The sequence below is a fragment of the Pimephales promelas genome, chromosome 8, assembly GCF_988280905.1.
Source record: "Pimephales promelas chromosome 8, fPimPro1.hap1.1, whole genome shotgun sequence".
In the NCBI taxonomy this organism is placed as follows: Eukaryota; Metazoa; Chordata; class Actinopteri; order Cypriniformes; family Leuciscidae; genus Pimephales; species Pimephales promelas.
In genome coordinates, this window is record NC_142776.1 from 33685368 (window position 1) to 33703285 (window position 17918).

The 17918-nt window shown below is 36.8% G+C and overlaps 1 protein-coding gene across 3 annotated transcripts in view; it reads left to right on the forward strand.

Moving 5' to 3' along the window:
- Nucleotides 1–17882, forward strand: part of slc16a1a (solute carrier family 16 member 1a) — a 30904-nt gene extending 13022 nt beyond the window's left edge. Inside the window, exons 3-8 of one of the 3 annotated variants that reach the window (XM_089134414.1) lie at nucleotides 2002–2134; nucleotides 4562–4739; nucleotides 8804–9052; nucleotides 14766–14909; nucleotides 15629–16423; nucleotides 16976–17882. In XM_089134414.1, coding sequence (XP_088990540.1) covers nucleotides 8836–9052; nucleotides 14766–14909; nucleotides 15629–16423; nucleotides 16976–17202 — 1383 coding nt within the window. In that variant the 5' untranslated portion in view covers nucleotides 2002–2134; nucleotides 4562–4739; nucleotides 8804–8835 and the 3' untranslated portion in view covers nucleotides 17203–17882. Of the gene's footprint in view, nucleotides 1–2001; nucleotides 2135–4561; nucleotides 4740–6275; nucleotides 6526–8803; nucleotides 9053–14765; nucleotides 14910–15628; nucleotides 16424–16975 lie in introns of those variants that run through there. The other 2 variants (XM_039692132.2, XM_039692130.2) reach the window with 2 other exon arrangements.
- The last annotated feature ends 36 nt before the right edge of the window (nucleotides 17883–17918 follow it).

The window sequence follows — 17918 nt, forward strand, 5'->3', positions numbered from 1 at the left end:
AGTGCTCAACAAGTGTCTCAGCTGAAGGGAATAATACATTATTTATCGGCTTTAACATATCGGCCACATTTTCTTACCAGGCCGATAACGATAACATTAAAAATGAACATATATCGGCCGATACCGATATGCTGGCCGATATATCGTGCATCCCTATTTTTAATCCTATATGTCTGAGAAATTTTAATAAAAATATCAAGATTGGTTGACAAGAAAATAACCCATAGCAGACAATTTAAAAAGCACTATTCTTCAGCAATATAGCATATATATATATATATATGAAGAGTTCAGATGCAAAGCCTCTTAGTGCCATTTGAAATTTTCTTCTAGAATGATTATTTTTATCAAGCTTGTATATTTGAGTTCAGTAATTCCACTTAAATTGCAATGAAGATTACCTATTAATTGTAATTTAAGTGAAATTACTGAACTTAAATATACAAGCTTGATAAAAAAATTATCATTCTAGAAGAAAATTTCAAATGGCACTTAGAGGCTTTTGCATCTGAACTCTTCATATATATAAATATAAATCAAACATAAAGGTGTAATAATACTTTCTTCCTAATTAAACTGAGGTTTTACATGATTTTACCAGATTGTAAGCTGGACTTTTCCAAGAAAGCACAAGTGACTTTCTAAAGCATAAGATGAAGTGTGCAATGAGTAAACAGAGTTAATGCCACCTCTCCACTGTGAGAGCCATTAGCAATGACATTACTGCCTGCTAGAGCACTGGTGCAATTTAAGAGTATTGCAAAAATAAATTTCAGAAGATCTGTCGGGCCATTAATGTAACTGCCCTACTCCAAATAATAAAGTGTGATCTGAAATACAAATACGACTTCATACATCAGAATCTGCTAATGTAACATTGGTGTTTAATTATTGCACATGTAGCTCGTGTGTGGAAATACAGATTGGATCAGCGTGTATGCAATCTGTTTGTGGATGTATTTGCAATTATCCCAATGCATTGCATTCAGTTGTACAATAAGCAATGTTGACTCCCTAATCAAGCATTGATGTGCATGGTTCAGTGTGCTGTGTGGCTCATTTGCTTCTTATTTCTCATTCTGTGTACATACAATGCTGGGCTGGATGGAGACTTGAACAGACAAACATTAGCTGTGTAACATATGTCCTGAACCCTTGTGATCTATGTCCACCTGGCCAGAATTGACCCACAGTGGATTAAGAGATCCAAATTGGCTGTTTGATATATCGCCAGTCCTTGTTAACAGTGTTCCCTCCTGTCAATTCTCTCCATTGCTTTCAAGGTCAACCGCCCTCTTCTGCTGGACAAATCAGAGAGCTTACTATAATCAGCGATGCTCGCACATACACGCGCTTTCAAACTCGCTCATGAGTGTGAGCGTCAATGTTGAAAAAACATGACTGTCTCTAATTTATTTTACATGATATGCGTGAAGAAAATATGAAATTCATCCCTGTTTTGTCCTAATCATGGCCTTATATCTGTGCTTCTATTTTCTTTTCTAGCTTGTAGAAAATACATTTTATTGCCAGCAATGACTGATTTATGCTTGTTTGTTGTGCTTTTGACTGCAAGACCCCGAAACAGATCAATACCAGACTTCACATCCCAGACCAAGACTCCATGATTTATGAACTAGAGTAAATAAAGAAAATGATTGTATCCAATTCTAACAATTTCATGTTGCACACTGAAAAACATGATCAAATCAGTAATCTGTTTACCAGTTGCGCCTTTAAATATGATATCGTGGAGTGACATGCATTTAGTTTAATACCAGTCAACTTAAATGTTGACAAGCTTTCTGCTTGAATTGTCATGATGAAATTGCAGTATGTAGGTACAGTAAAAAATGGATGCCTTATAATGATACTTGCAACGACATATTAATTTATTAACACTTTCCCTGCCAGTGAAGGAACTTTCCGTCATTTGCGATGAAATCTGGCCCCAGGTGTAAATGCTAATCTGTCTCACAACTTTTAATTGAATTTCTCTAGATGTTACCGCAGGTGTCCAGGTGTAAATGAAGCGATAGATATCAGGAGTTGTAGAGATGTAGACTGAGAACTATAAGCCAAGACTTGGATCAAGATGCCAAGACCACGAGATCAAGACAACAACTCTGAGATGGTACTGACTTAAATCCTTAATGCTTCTTATTCAATTCTGTCAATTCTGTTTTGTGTCTAACATGTGTGATGACAATTAACCTCAGTGCCAGTGGTGGAGGAAGTACTGAATCTCAGTACTTAAGTAAAAGTACAAATAACCAGATAAATATTTACTTTAGTAAAAGTAGAAGTAACACAATGACAACCATACTTAAGTAAAAAGTAAAAAGGACCTGATTTTAAATGTACTTTAGGTATTAAAAGTAAAAGTACTTGCATAACAATTGATTCTCTTAGTGACTATTTTCTAATGATTAATAAAACATTTAAGTCTAACTCATTCAACCTAATACTCCTATAATGATGTTCAATAATGATGGAAAAAAAATTGTTGTCACCATTTCTGAAACAAGCTTTCAATTAGGCAATATAAACCATGCTTATCCTTACTATATATTAATAACTATGTTTGGCAGTAAATGCGATTCATTTATGGTGTAATTCTGAACGTCTTGGCTTGCCATAATGTGCATAGTGTGTTTCCTATGCACGTAAAAACACATTTTTGCGTATAAATTGCACGATAAACACACTGCGTGCGAAACGCATTTAGTTGATGTATCTATGGCAACCAAACGTTCGTTACATTCCACCACTGCTCATTGCTCACCAAAGTTAATTAGAATTTGTGAAGGTCAAAGTCTCCCCTACTACTACTTACCCTTGAGCTATGAAGTGACACACTTGACGGTCACAGCAGCAGAAATCTGTGACGTAAAAAAAATAGATTGAAAGAGACAACCAGACTGGCGGTCTTTTGAACCTCTTCTTTCCTATAAACTCCATATATGACCCCATTAGTAGTGTCACACAGCACTTCCTTTCACATTAAACCAGCGTTTCTCAAAGTGTGGGGCGCCCTACTGGTGGGGAATAGAAACATGACAGGTGGTGCGCCACAAACGGGAGAAAATGTGGTAATTTTGTGCCCATCTCTATTAATTCCTTTATTTATTGAGCATAAACTCAAAACAAAACGACAACACATTTAAATGTAAGCCTCTGGCCTTACTTAACCTTTTAACACGTAAGTTTAAAAGTTTTTCTCCCTTTATGGTTTCCATGGAGACGCGTCATTGCTTGTCACACCCATAGACAGTACTGTAGGTCACACGCAGCCACAATAGCGCTGAATGACTGATTATCTGCTTTTATTTCACAAATTTGTTGACTATCGCAGGAAATATCTGATATTCTGATTGTCAAATATGAGCAGGTGGATGTGTTTTGCTGTCTAACACCTTAGTTGAGCGAATCGGATCTGTTGGATTTAACAAACGTCAATTTACCCACTTCTCCCGAAATACATGAAAGTAAGTGGCCGGTAAATTGGGAGAAGCATAGAGTAAACTTGAAAGTTACTTACACGATGTGTATTTGATATGAATAATACAGTACGTGTTGTCTAATTATTATGGAAATAATTATTATTTCTGCTTTCATAGACATAAGAGTGTAAGGGTGGGGCACGAACCCTTCCCTACCTTCAAAGTGGGGAATGGCATAAAAAGTAAACCATGATGTGTTGAACAATAGAGACCTCGACGGGAGAGCACAGTCTAGTTTATTCTTTCCTGCCTTTTTTGTGGCATGTTTATTATCACAGCTGTTTAAACACGTGCATGTGTGAGTGTGACCATCAGATCTTGTCGTTTGGGCGTAGGAACATGCGTCACAAACCGTGCCTGGGCTCTGGAATAAGCTTTTTATGTAACGTTTGTGGATATTTTTAACAGAGAAAGTAAATGCAGTATTTTGGCTTGGTGTCACGTCCAGGACACAGTCACTCTAAAATAAATAACAAGTAACTACGCCTTTGAAAGTCACAGACAGGAATCGGAGAGAATGGTTTGTTTTACGCTTTGAGTCTGCTAGTACGTGGTACGGAACATTTTTTTAGTTTTATGAAGGGGGAAAAAAACTATAATGATTGCCTCAGTTTATTCTCACTTGGAAAATATGGCTCAAAAGATTGTCACATTTGCTCTTCGGTCACTGGTCTTTTTTAGAATGAGAGACTTTTCTTCTAAGACTCTCGAAGAAGGCTCTTCAACTTAATATCAATTTATTCATTCTGTAGAATATTGGATTCAATTGAGATGCTTCCCATGAAAACAAAAAAAGAATGGGTTTTAGGGTTGTGCAACATTCTAAAATTAATTTATAATTCCCTTAAAATTCCAATTAGTTCTTGATTTACACATTGGAATTGGGTGTAGAAATGTGATTTGAATTTAAGAAAGTAGAATTGCAAAGTAATCGTGACTGCTGTAAGATCAGTTTTTAAATATTATATATATTTAATATGAATTACTCCCAGTATTGTCAAATTGTATCTAAAAACTGTGTTGAATAATTTAATTAAAAATGTTTTGATCACTGACAGGATTAAACTTTGGAGCTGTATGCAAGATGGTGGCCAAAACTGGTACTGCAATAACTTTCAAATTAGGGTGTATCCCCCCCTTTACCCTTGACTCGAGGTTGCCAGATATGTTGCAGGATCCAGTAGGAACGTAGGCTGCCACAAGAAGCTTCCAATGGCATGCGACGAGTCCTACACAGTGAGTTTTATTCTGTTAATTATTTATTTCGGATTCATATTGAGTTTTTTTGGTTTCGCAACGTGAGACATTTTGTTATCCGATTCCGACATGTATGTATCTAAAGCTGTGGTAACTAGCGAAGAGCTGGCAACCCGAATGCCGCAACACTACTGACTCCGTGATTGGTAGATCGGTGGAGGGTGACGCATCAGAACAAAACGAGTGATATAAGTATTTGAAATGAACATGATTTCTTAATGTCTAGTGACATATCAGGGCCATTTTATGATTAATTGAAATAAATGTCTTGCATACGACTCCTTTAAGAGAAATATTTAGTGACATATCAGGGAATAAGTTATTCTAGATGGACACAGATTGACATATGAGTATATAGATTTATGGATAGATAGCTATTTGCTTCCGTTTTTCATCTCATGTAGCTTATAGCAAATGATTCAAATGACTTGAATTTAGCCAACATGAATTTACTCAACTCCAAAGAACCTTTTATGCTAAAAAAGGTTCTATAATGACAAGAAAGAACCCTTTTTGGCACAAAGGTTCTTTATAGGCTATTATTCATTCATATATTACATCATTCTGCAATATTTTGTAGTTGTAATTAAATTATTGTTTATTAAACTGTTGTAGTAACTTAATCATGCTGATTTTTGGAGGAGAAAAACTGAAATGGCACTCTTCGTGTGATGTTGATTAACTACATAAAATGATTCAATATCTTGAATTTTATGATCATTCACATGCATTCACAAATACATTTTAGGGTCTTAATGTTTGTCAATAATATAAAATATATTTAATCCGGAAAGGACAAAACAAATGATAATGAATGAACCCAAAACGTTCCATATAGAACCTTTTTCCTGGTTACAAAGAACCCAAAAGGGTTCTTATTATTGAACCCTTAATAAGGGTTCTGTAAAAAACCTTTTAGGGGTTAAAGGTTGATAGAACCTTTTAAGGTTCTATATAGAACCTTTTCTTCTAAGAGTATAGCTACACCATAATTACACTTTAAATTCGTCTTAATTATGCAGTACTTACCGAACTGTAATCTAAAGCGTTACCCAATCGTTCTTACAGATCTCAAGTGATTAACATTGCAAACAACTGTTGTGCTCAAAGGAAAGGATTTGACCCTTTGGAAACTGCGAGTGTGTGATTGGTTTTTGTGCGTCACGTCTCATGCGCAGCTACAAACGCTCATCCTTATCCTTCAATCGAATCATGGAGCAAAACACAATGACTGACAATATGTTACATGAATTACACCTAATTATACCTTGGCTTGTAGAAACTATAATAGCGTGGCCTATTATGGGTGTTTGTTGACATTGGGTACAATGACACGATCAACAAACATGTTATCTCAATGACTCCATATTGAAACCTGTATCCTCCCAAGGAGACATCAACAGAGTCCTAAATGTGTGGCTTAAACAAAGAACAAGGAGGAGGAGAGCAGGGACACAAGTGGGCATGGTGGCAGAAATCAAGGAGCCAATAAAAACACAGTTTGAGTTTTCTGTAGACATTGGGGGCCAATAAGAGCTGGTTTGAACTCAGTTAGACACAGTTTCACTAGGCTGACCATATCATAGGCCTATAGAACTTTCAGCAGTTCATTTTCAGACACCGTGTTTTTCCTCTGGATTTTTCACATAACCAGAGACTTGCCTTGACCCAGTGTGGTCCCTTAAAATGCTGCTTGCCGTCACAGTGGAATAGAAGAGTACTTTGGACTATTTTATGCAGGGAATTTATAGACTGTGCCAGAAAGGTAGGTGCACTTTTGTGTGGAATGTGTGATTCTAAGCTTGAATGCGCTAAAATGTCTAGCCTGATGGCGTGTCAAGGACCCGTTTTACCTGTAAAGTGATTCATTTCATTCTCACTTCTTTTTAAACCATTCAGCACTTCTGCTGAAAGGAGCGATATGCACTGCCAACTTGATCAAACTGTCAGATGGTCCAAATTCAAAGTGAATAGTCCAGTGATGTAATAATGGCTAAATCCAAATGCATCTTGTAAGAATGTATTGTATCAATGACGAGATGTTAAGAGTGTTTGTATGAATTCAGATGGTTCTGCCACATTTGAAACTTGAAAAAAAATGACCTACTATATACGCCACTCGGGAATACTAGATTCTGATTGATCAGTCATTCTGCAGGCAAATATATTTGAATATGTAATAAACTATTTTTTGAAATATATCACAATACAAAATTTTAATTCGTAACAATATTTCATAATATTACTGTTTTTACTGCATGTTTTTGTCAAATAATGATCTGATCACAAGTGGACGACGCTAAATACAGGTCTAAACGGGGTCTAAAACGTTTTGAGTGTGTTCATATGTAAATTGTACAAGTTTTTTTTTTTTGTCCATTAGATCTGGGGGGGAAAAAACATACATTTACCCAACCTCCCCTCAAAGAAATCAGGACAGAAGTGGTTGAAATAGGATAAAAGTGACATATTGACCAAAACGCGTCTTAATACCAGGTGTAAACAGGGCCTAGGAGACTTTAAAAAACATTACAAAAATCTTTCCGATCCCATACTTGAAAGGTAGTATAATTTCATGTTCATTTGTTTGGAAAGTTGCCATGTAATATGGAGGAGAACGTACAGCCAGCCAGTCATTATGACAAAATAAACCTCTTCAGGGTGATGCAAGAGCCTCTTTGCATGCACTGGGGTCCCGATTGTCTTGTCTGGGTTTGTTTTGTGATAATGACTGCACATTGTTGTTTTAATGAGAAAGTTGTTATTAAAAAACTATCTAGCAGCTAATGGCAGGGTGCCCTGATGCCTCAAGATCATGTTGTCTGGGCTAGCAAAACAAATCCAAGAGCACATGTAGAGGCTTAAATGCCAATGGGGGAAAGAAACAACCTGATATTGGTATACGATGCCTCTCTGTGACATAAACCTCTGATCCTCCTTAAATAATGGAAGTCACATTTCCATTTTGGAGGGAATGTTCGCTTTAAAAGCCTCCTGCTGTGGCTTTACAAATACTGGTTGCACTCAGGTCGGCTGTGAGGCTTTAATGTAAAGTCGCCACGAGGATGTACCATCTACGTTTCCTTTGAACGGTTTTCTGCCACATGTATGCACAATGAGCTTTCTTGGAGCTTTTGGGTGTGATTCATGGTTATTGATGCCCAATGCTTTGAAGTTTTAGGTTTACCTTTAGAGGACTAGTTGGGCAGAAAATGTTGTATTTTTTGCCAATGAATTGAAGTATTAGAGGTGCTATAGCATCACTATTACTCATACTCCGTGTTAGGGATTTGAAGAAACCCCCAACATAAGGTGTTTAACTTCAGCACGTAACTCATCCCACAGCGCTTGTCCCTCAAACATAAATGATACCTCAAATGATACGGTTGAGCAGCTTTTCTGACTTCAGACTCGCGTTTCTCCCCTTCTAGATTAAAGGACAAAAAAAATCCTATAGAATTACATTGAATGAGCAACCTGAGCCATATAGAGACCAGAAAACCCATAGCAATACACTAATAATTTAATAATTGTGTTTTTTTAATGTATGTAGTTGAATGTATATTGTTCAAAAGTTTGGAGTCTGTAGTTTTTTTCCTCAGCATTTGTATTCAACATATATTCAGCAAATTTATCATTGTTTCCACCAAAATATTAAGCAGCACAACTGTTTCCAGCATTGATGGTAATAAGAAATGTTTCTTGAGCATATTAGAATGATATTTGAAGGATCATATGACACTGATGACTGGAGTAATGATGTGGAAAATTCAGGTTTGCCATCACAGAAATATATTGCATTTGAAAGCATACTAAAATCGGAAACAATAGTTATTTTAAGGTAAAAGAAAAAGTTATTTTAAATTGTAATGATATTTCTCAATATTACTGTTTTTTGTCTTGATAAAATAAAAGCTGCCTTAATAAGGATAAGACCCTTCTTTCAAAAATTTAAATATGCAGTCAAAATCCATGTTTTAATGACATAATTGTTTGACCTTGAACTCTTTTTTTTTCACTGACTGTTTTCTTTATTTCTTTAGAGAGAGAGAGAGCTTTGTAAACATCTGGAGCTATGGCACCTGCTGTTGGAGGTCCTGTGGGCTACACCCCTCCTGAGGGGGGCTGGGGTTGGGCCGTGGTGGTTGGTGCCTTTGTTTCTATTGGTTTCTCCTACGCCTTCCCAAAGTCCATCACTGTGTTCTTCAAGGAAATTGAAGTGATCTTTGATGCCAATAGCAGTCAAGTGTCCTGGATCTCTTCCATCATGCTTGCTGTCATGTATGGAGGAGGTAAGAGGTGTCTTCCTACTCTTTATCCTTTTGTCTTCCACTCAAAACTCTCAAAAACTCACAATGTTTAATTCCGTACTAGACGTTGGCTCTGATTTAAATCCGAGCTGCTTAATACAGTAATAATGTCAGTGAGTCTGTTTTGTTGTCCATTCAAACCAGTGGTGAGGTCATGGCGCAGGTAATGAAGGCAGTGTTTATCAATGGATATTGCGAGAGTGAAAGACCCTGATTCATTTGAATGTAGAAACGAGAGTCATGCTAGACAAGGCTTAGACATCAGCCACCGGCTTCTTTGCTGAGAGATTGAGCTATGAATGGGCAACTCTATCTCCCTCTGGAGTCTTTCTTCTCAGTCAGCTCTTTATTCTGCCAGTGTCAGATGTTTTCCTTGGAGAGAGATGAGGAGATGAGACGCCTAACTCAGGAGTCACACAGACTTGTGATGACTAGCGTCAATAGCAAACTTGTCTCGGGAAGTGGAGCACCACCAAATGAAGTCAGCACGCTCACATAGGCAGACTAAATTGCACCTTCTCCTTCTCACGCTACTGAGCAGATCAAAAATGAGTTTAAAAAATATCAACAAGTACAGATGGTATGAAAAAAAGGTTGAATGTTTCTGACAGAATGGAAAGTCAAAAGTTGTATTGCAAAAGCCAATTATACTATCATTATGGCTTGGTGTGCATGCTTTCACACAACCTTTTAAAAGAGGCAAAAAAGATTTCCTTATCCTCGTGTCGTTCCGAACCTGTGCAACTCTCTATTCTCTGTGGAAAACAGACAAGATGTCAAGATGTTTTGAAGAATTTTAAAACTCTTTTCCATGCACAGCAAACATACAGTGAAGTAATGTAATGAGTCGTTGTCCATCATTTTGTGACTTGACAGAAAAATGTCAAGTCACAATATTGGAAATATTTCCATTTTAAATAGCAAAGGCGAACCAGTTAATATCACTCAAGCAATAGAGGGTATGCCCGTGACGTCACCGTTGGCCAGAGTGCCTGCAGTTACTCACAGTGAGTGGCAAAAAGACTGAGCGGCTGTATCTGTTTTCATCGTGAATGCCACGAAAAACCACCACAACACATATAAAGTAGGAAAGAGCTTTGCGATTGACTGTACAACTAGATTTGACAAAAAATCGGAGGTATATTTTTACAGACTGCTTCAGAAAGAGGAGCAAATGGATCGCTGCTATTCACAGAAACAAGCTGGATTTGCAGTTATCATTTTGTGTCAATATGCTGAATTTAGCTGTAAAACCATACCCATATATTTTGTATTGTTATATATATTAACAACTCATCAATTAAATATTTATCATTGCATATTCTGCATTATTGGATGTTTTTTAATAAACACCGACCCCAAAAAAACTATAAAGTTTTAGGGCTGGACGATATGATGATATATAGGCTATATAAAACATAAAACATTGATATAAGTGATCACCCGGATTTAGACCTACCTATATTGTATTTATATGAACCGTTCACAGACAAATTTGCTTAATGTTTAGGTCTAAATTGCTTTTATTTCCCTGGTGTTGAAATCAGGCAAACATAAATGTCAGGCAACACGATTCCGGGCTGCATGTCAATATCCATGGATCACTGGATCTTTAGTAAGTTGAACACTATATTGAGTCCAACATTTAGTTTAAATTGATCAAATTGTTTGTTTTAGTCACATTTTCGCAGTTTCCCCTATTAAATCCAGTCACGCAGCAGATCTTTTGCCACTCAGTCAGGCTGAGGGTGGTTGTTCCGACGGGAAAGTGACGTCAATGCATTTCCTTTATAGTTATGCTGGCGAAGAAGTCTCAAACCTAAAAGTTGTTTTTGATTAGGAGATCTTATCATTGCAGAGCAACAGTTATGCGATGATGCATAATGAAATTATTGCGGGGCAAATAAATTGTAATATTAAAAGTGCCTAATAATGATAATTCAGATCATCGCAGGCTGGGCTTCATATTATCATTTATCATTATCATTTTTTTATTATTATTATTGTTAGTTCTGATTGTACATTGGGATTTTCCTTTTTTTTTTTTTTAAGATTTTTCCTTTATTTAATTCTGGACACTGTGTATATTTCACTGTCCCTCACAATTCCGTCAAACTTGAGCTTTTGCCCTCACATTTGTCTTGAGAAAGAATAAGGCGGTCGATCTGGATGTGTTTCTGAAACACAGACCTTTCAGTTCATGTCAGTGGGGTTGGCATTATGGCCAAGAGAACTCGTGGCATGTGGAAGCACATGACTTTACATTTGACCTCATACTCCTACACTGCCCCTTCTGGCCCAGCTGACCTAATTCCCAACTGGGGGCAATACAGAGCACATGACCCAGATGATCAAAGAACCAAGCACTTGTGAAAAAAACCAAGCTTTTTGTTCTGAACACAGTGATGTACAGAATTGCAACATGTTATGGTTTGAGACATAACTGTGTGAATATTTTATGCTGACTTATGCACATCAGAAGTCTGTGTAGCAATATTCCATATAGTTCACATGCCTGCAAATAAATCAGAATGGCACTGTTTTAGCATCTATTTTTACGCTGTCCATGACTGACATGTGTTGTGGTCCCCTTTTTGCTGTCATTTCCCGTTCTGTGTGTTCTCTGATGCCCCCTCTGCCTCTTTATGAATTCATCCACTGTCTCACCCACCATTTGCGAAGAAGTCTGAATGCCCTCTAAGCTAAATACTGTCAGAAGGTGTTTGTTTATTTTCCAGGGATGTGTTGTTTTGGCATTCTAGGCCAAGACATCTTCCTACATAGACCTCTAGTGCTTTTAAGCTTGTTGTCGTGACCCAGGCAGTCTAGAGGTAGTTCCCCTGGAGCAAGAGAGGTCCAGATATGAGAATATTTACATGAATGCAGACTGATCTGATATGTCTGGAGTAGGTTTTTATTTAATGTCACCCAAAGGCTTAGTCAGTGAATGTTTTAAAATCACTCTCTTTGTACCTCATTTCAAGTCATGTATGTTCATATAAATTAATTTGATGTACTGTGGTTTTAATACCAAATCTGCACAGAGTAATGCTACAAATTATCCTAAAATAGTTTATCCTAAACTGTGCCGTTTCACTAAATAATGACTGTTAATATCTTAAAGACTCCACTGTCTGCCATTTAGGGCTGGGCAACGATTAATCACGATTAATCGTATCCAAAATAAAAGTTTGTGTTTACATAATGTGTGTGTTGGGTGTATAATTATTTTGCATATATAAATACACACACATGCATGTAAGAAATATTTGCATGTATGTACTGTAAATATATTTATACATTTATATTAAATATTTTTTATATTGGTAACACATTTTTCTTAAATATATACATGCATGTGTGTGGATTTGTATATACAAAATAATTATACACAGTACACACACATATATTATGGAAACAAAAACTCGTATTTTGAATGCGATTAATCGCGGTTAACCGTTGCCCAGCCCTACTGCCATTGGTTGGTCAAATAGATAGCCCTTCCCTAGACTCACACCATTGCCTTTTATTCAAGCTCATTTGTAGGCAGTGTTTATTCACATATATCTAGGACTGCACAATTAATGAGTATCATGGTATGGCTTAGTGCAAATATCAAAACTCAAAAGGCTGCAATTTGGAAACAAATATATGCGATGCGTGTTTCAGAGTGAAGCGTAGCACTGTGTTCTTTTACACACAAGCAGCTCATTATCTCCCAGAGTTGCTTGGTTTGCAGTAAATGCTGTTCCACACAAACTCAATCTCTGCATCTGCTGTGAGTTTGGGTTGCTTATAGCCTTTTTTGGAAACAATATGTCCCAGCCATCTTCCCATACTTCATATAAAGAGGGCTTACCTGACAAAATACAGGTTTGATGGCATAACGTTTAAAAATGATTATTATTATAACCATATGATATGTAATCACAACTTTTTGGCCAAGTTATGCAGCCCTACGAACAAGCACAGCAAACAGAATTTTTTATTTGAATTGCAATTGCAAAGAAACAAGTCACTCTATTGTACTGGGAGGCTGAAGACGTGCAGGCGCTCGCCATCCCTCCCCGCTTTTCACGTGATTAGGAGGCTTCCTTCCTACATTCATGATAGGATTTGGCATCTGTACATGGAAGACTTAAAACACGCACGTAGCAACTAATACCTTTGGGATCACTGTGTTTGCTACTGCAGGGGAGTATCAGAACACATTGGTTTGGATTGACGCTTGCATCACTCCCTGGTTTTCACATTTTGGCCAAATTATACAGCCCTACGAACAAGCACAGCAAACAATGAATTTTTTATTCAAATTGCAATTTTTATCAGAAAATCGCAGTTACATTTCCCCCCCAAATCGTGCAGCCCTACATGTATATAGCCTACTTCTCTCACATTTCTTATAGAGTGGGAATGTTCAAATCTGGTTAAAGGACTGGTATTACTAGTTGTTGTTGAGTAAACCAGTCATGATGTGACCTGACATTAATGAACTTCCCCATTTATAAATGTGTTAATGTTTTCTTTTGTACATGTTCGCACACAGTGACTCGCTCCCCCACGGTATGATGTGGATTAGAGAGGCAAACAAGGCAGTCTATTGTACTGGGAGGCTGAAGACGTGCAGGCGCTCGCCATCACTCCCTGGTTAACACATGATTAACAAGCTTCCTTCCTACATTCATGATAGGATTTGGACTCTGTACATGAAATCCTTAAAACAGTCACGTTACTGCTAATAAGTTTGCTACTGCAGGGAAGTATATCTGGACACTTTTGGTTTGTTAGGGCTAAGGTTTGCTATAGGAGCGAAAAATATCTGAGTTATGATTTAGTAGGACATGTCTTCCAGCCACTGCATTTCACAGGTAATATCTTTAGCTGGATGATGGCGAGAAACAGCAAAATCTGCAGTTTGATGATTACTGCAGTAATATGCAATGTCAATTTCTATTGTTCTTCCCCACAGAGCTGCAATGCCCTCTAGTGGTCTGAACAGAGACTTTCACCATGAAATCGAAATATATTTTAGATATACATTGCTAATGTTATTGTGAACAGTTAATCTATCCATGAAAGAAAATAGATGTACATCTTTGTAATCTTTCATTCTAATGTTATAACTTGATCCTATTCTAAAACATTGTTCAAGCCATCTTTTTTTTCAATCCCATCAAATCCCAATGGATAAAATCAAATCATGGGTTACATTTTCTCTCTCTCTTGTTGAGTTTCCTAATAACTTGGAATTGGCTGTTTATTGAACCATTCTTCTTTTTTAGTCGTTAGCTTGATTTTTCTTTATCACATATCTTTTTCTTATTCCCAAGCATACGTTTCATCTAGGTAACCAAGTACATTAACTTTTGACTTCAAAACAGTCCTCATTTAATCTAAAAAGCTTTTTTTTTTCACACAAATATTGCAGTGGTGTATTATATCATTCATTGTTTAGTTCATTGTATTTTAAAATGTTATACTATCTTAGATTATATTTAAAGTAAAAATCTTACTGACTTTGAAGATCATTTTCAGAAATAACGTTTAAAATGGTCTTAAAATCTACAATACAATCAATATCTTTCTGCTTTCAATTTTTTTAAAAAATATATATTTTATGTGCAATAATGTTTTTGTTTTTATTTATTTTTGTGTTTAGAATCTGACTGCTTGTATTTCCAATTTTTGTTCCCAGGTCCTGTCAGCAGTATCCTGGTCAACAAGTATGGAAGTCGGCCCGTTATGATTTTAGGAGGCTGTCTCTCAGGAGCAGGGCTCGTCGCTGCCTCTTTCTGCAATACTCTTGAGGGCTTGTACTTCTGTGTTGGTGTTTTAGGAGGTATAAATAAAATCAAATATTTTTATTTTATTTTTTTAAATAGTCAAACGTTATATTAGGTGTCCTTACCTACTATAGTTATCAGAATATATAACTATAGTTATACTTGTGTACACAAGAAAAATGTACACTCTAAACAATGCTGGGTTGTTTGAACCCAAATTTGTGCAAAATATGGACAAACCCAAATGTTGGGTTAAAAAATGTAATTTAAAATTTTAACCCAACTTCAACTTTTACTTTCAACTATGATTTTTTATTTTATTTTATTGCATTTAACCCAAGATTTGGGTTTGTCCATATTTGACCCAAATTTGGGTTGAAACAACCCAGTATTTTTTAGAGTGCACTATTCATATCATATCGCAATGCACTTTATTGCTACGGGAAAGGATAGGGACAGGTTTAGTGGTGTGGTTAGGCAGCTGTAATTGTATGCAGTTTTTATTTATATATATGTACATATATAAGTACAATGTAAAACCATGTAATGTATGTACACAATAAGTGAATTATATAAAATTATTAATTTAAATGTAGGACTGACATATTAGTTTAGGACGCCTAATATAAAGTGGGACCTTTTAAACATAAATTGTTAGACTTATCGCATGAAATTTGTATTAATAGCACTCTAATTGATGGGACACTCTGGTGACACATTTTAATATCTCTCTGGAGACCAATTTTCTTTAACTGTTTGTTATGATGTATTCCAGGTTTGGGACTGGCATTCAATCTCAACCCAGCTCTCACAATGATCGGAAAATATTTCTACAAAAGACGCCCGATAGCTAATGGTATCGCTATGGCTGGTAGCCCAGTCTTCTTGTCTACTCTGGCTCCTTTAAACACTTGGTTCTTTGAATATTTCGGTTGGAGAGGGAGCTTCTTGATTCTGGGTGGACTTCTGCTCAATTGTTGTGTAGCTGGATCACTGATGAGGCCAATTGGGCCGAAACCCCAACCTGCTGTTAAAGCTGCTAACAGTAACAACAGAGCTAGAGAGCAAAAGACCATGATGGAGATCATCAATGGCTTTATCGATCTGACACTCTTCAAGCATCGTGGCTTCTTGCTTTACCTATTGGGTAATGTGGTCATGTTCTTCGGGCTCTTCACTCCTCTTGTGTACCTCAGTAATTACGCCAAGAGTAAAGAAATTCCCAAGGAGAAAGCAGCTTTTCTGCTCTCTGTCCTGGCCTTTGTAGATATGGTTGCACGGCCTTCAATGGGAATAATCGCCAACACGAAATGGGTGAGACCAAGAGTGCAGTACTTCTTCGCCGCAGCTATTTTCCTTAATGGTGTGTGCCACCTGCTTGCCCCTCTGTCCACAGACTACTTAGGGTTTGTGATTTACGCCATCTTCTTTGGGTTTGCCTATGGCTGGCTGAGCTCAGTGCTGTTTGAGACTCTCATGGATCTCGTAGGGGCTCAACGTTTCTCCAGCGCTGTAGGACTGGTGACGATTGTGGAATGTGGGCCAGTGTTACTGGGGCCTCCTTTACTAGGTGAGTATGGAGTGTGTTTACGTCTTATATTCAGGCAAATCAAATGGTTTACTTTATCATACATGCATGTTTTATGACCTCATATTAATTGAGAGACTACATATCATGTTTTTGTAAGGGTTATCAACGACCTCTTACTCTTTGGAAACCTTTCCATACTTTTATTACGTGACCTCAGCTCAGCCTTTGATACTGTCCCCCGGATATACCTCCCTGAAATGAACTCTTGTACTGTAGGTTGGGATGTCTGCATGTACAACCTGAAACAAAACAAAATCTTTAAAATTGCATAATAGGTACGTTTTAAAATTAACCAGTGAAGGCAAAAAGTAATTAAAATATTTAGTTTTCTGCTAAGAAATTATCAGTCAAATGACATAAATTAATTTTCCCTAATACATTCAGGTTAATATTAACCTGAAATCCTGGTGTGCATTAAAAAAGTATTACCTAAATTTGAATCACTTTTCACATTTTGTTGATAATGGGTTGATGGATCCCCCCTTTGATCATTGACCTTTTTTTTTATATGACTATTGTCTACACTCACAGGGAAGTTCAAAGACATCTACCATGACTACAAGTATACTTACATGGCCTGTGGATTTCTCCTGCTGGTTGGCAGTTTGTTTCTGTTCATCGGAATGGGCATCAACTACAGGCTGCTGCATAGAGAGGCAAAAGAGGAATCCAAAAGAGCCAATCTGCAGGAGGAACCTGGCAAAGTTGAAGATGCACTGAAAGCACCCAATAACAATACTGTAGAGGATGGTGTGTGACACTGCTGATTGGTGTGATTCTGGGTGATGCTTTCATTTATACCTTTATACACTCTCCACATTAAAGATTTACAGTGTAGTTACAGACATCCATATTTGGCCTATTCAGGTTACTGAGACAGTGATGCAAACATTTCAGTGCCTCGCATAGTGCACACTGCACAGTAATGCAAATCATATTTTTACATTTATTTTTAGAATTTAACTTTAGTTTAAAATCGTTTGCTTAACATTTTACAGTAGGACAATAATTTTGGCACATCTATTTTGGGGTGTTTTATGTACGCAGTGAGTGAAAGACTAAATCAGTGATGAATAAAAGGAATTAATTTAACAAATGTTGCCTTAACAAAAAAGTCACTGGAGTAATAAAAAAGCAGTAGATATACAAATAGTGTTTGTTGTTAAGTATATGCGCAAATGAAACATAGCTTGGTAAATATTTTCAGTTTATGCACTTTGTCGGTATCCATCATAGAGGTATCCATGCACACTTGCACACAATGACTGTTATTTTGTGTATTCTTATGTGTATGTGCAAAGCCTAGCAATGTAGTGATGAAAGATTGTTAACTTGTTTAAAACTATTTAAGTCCAACCACTATTTGTGTAGGCCATAGCCTGAAAGGTATAATTGTTCTTGAAATGTAAAACAATTTACTATCAGAAACAATGTATAAGTTGTATTGCAAAACTGTTCAAATTAAAAATACAAT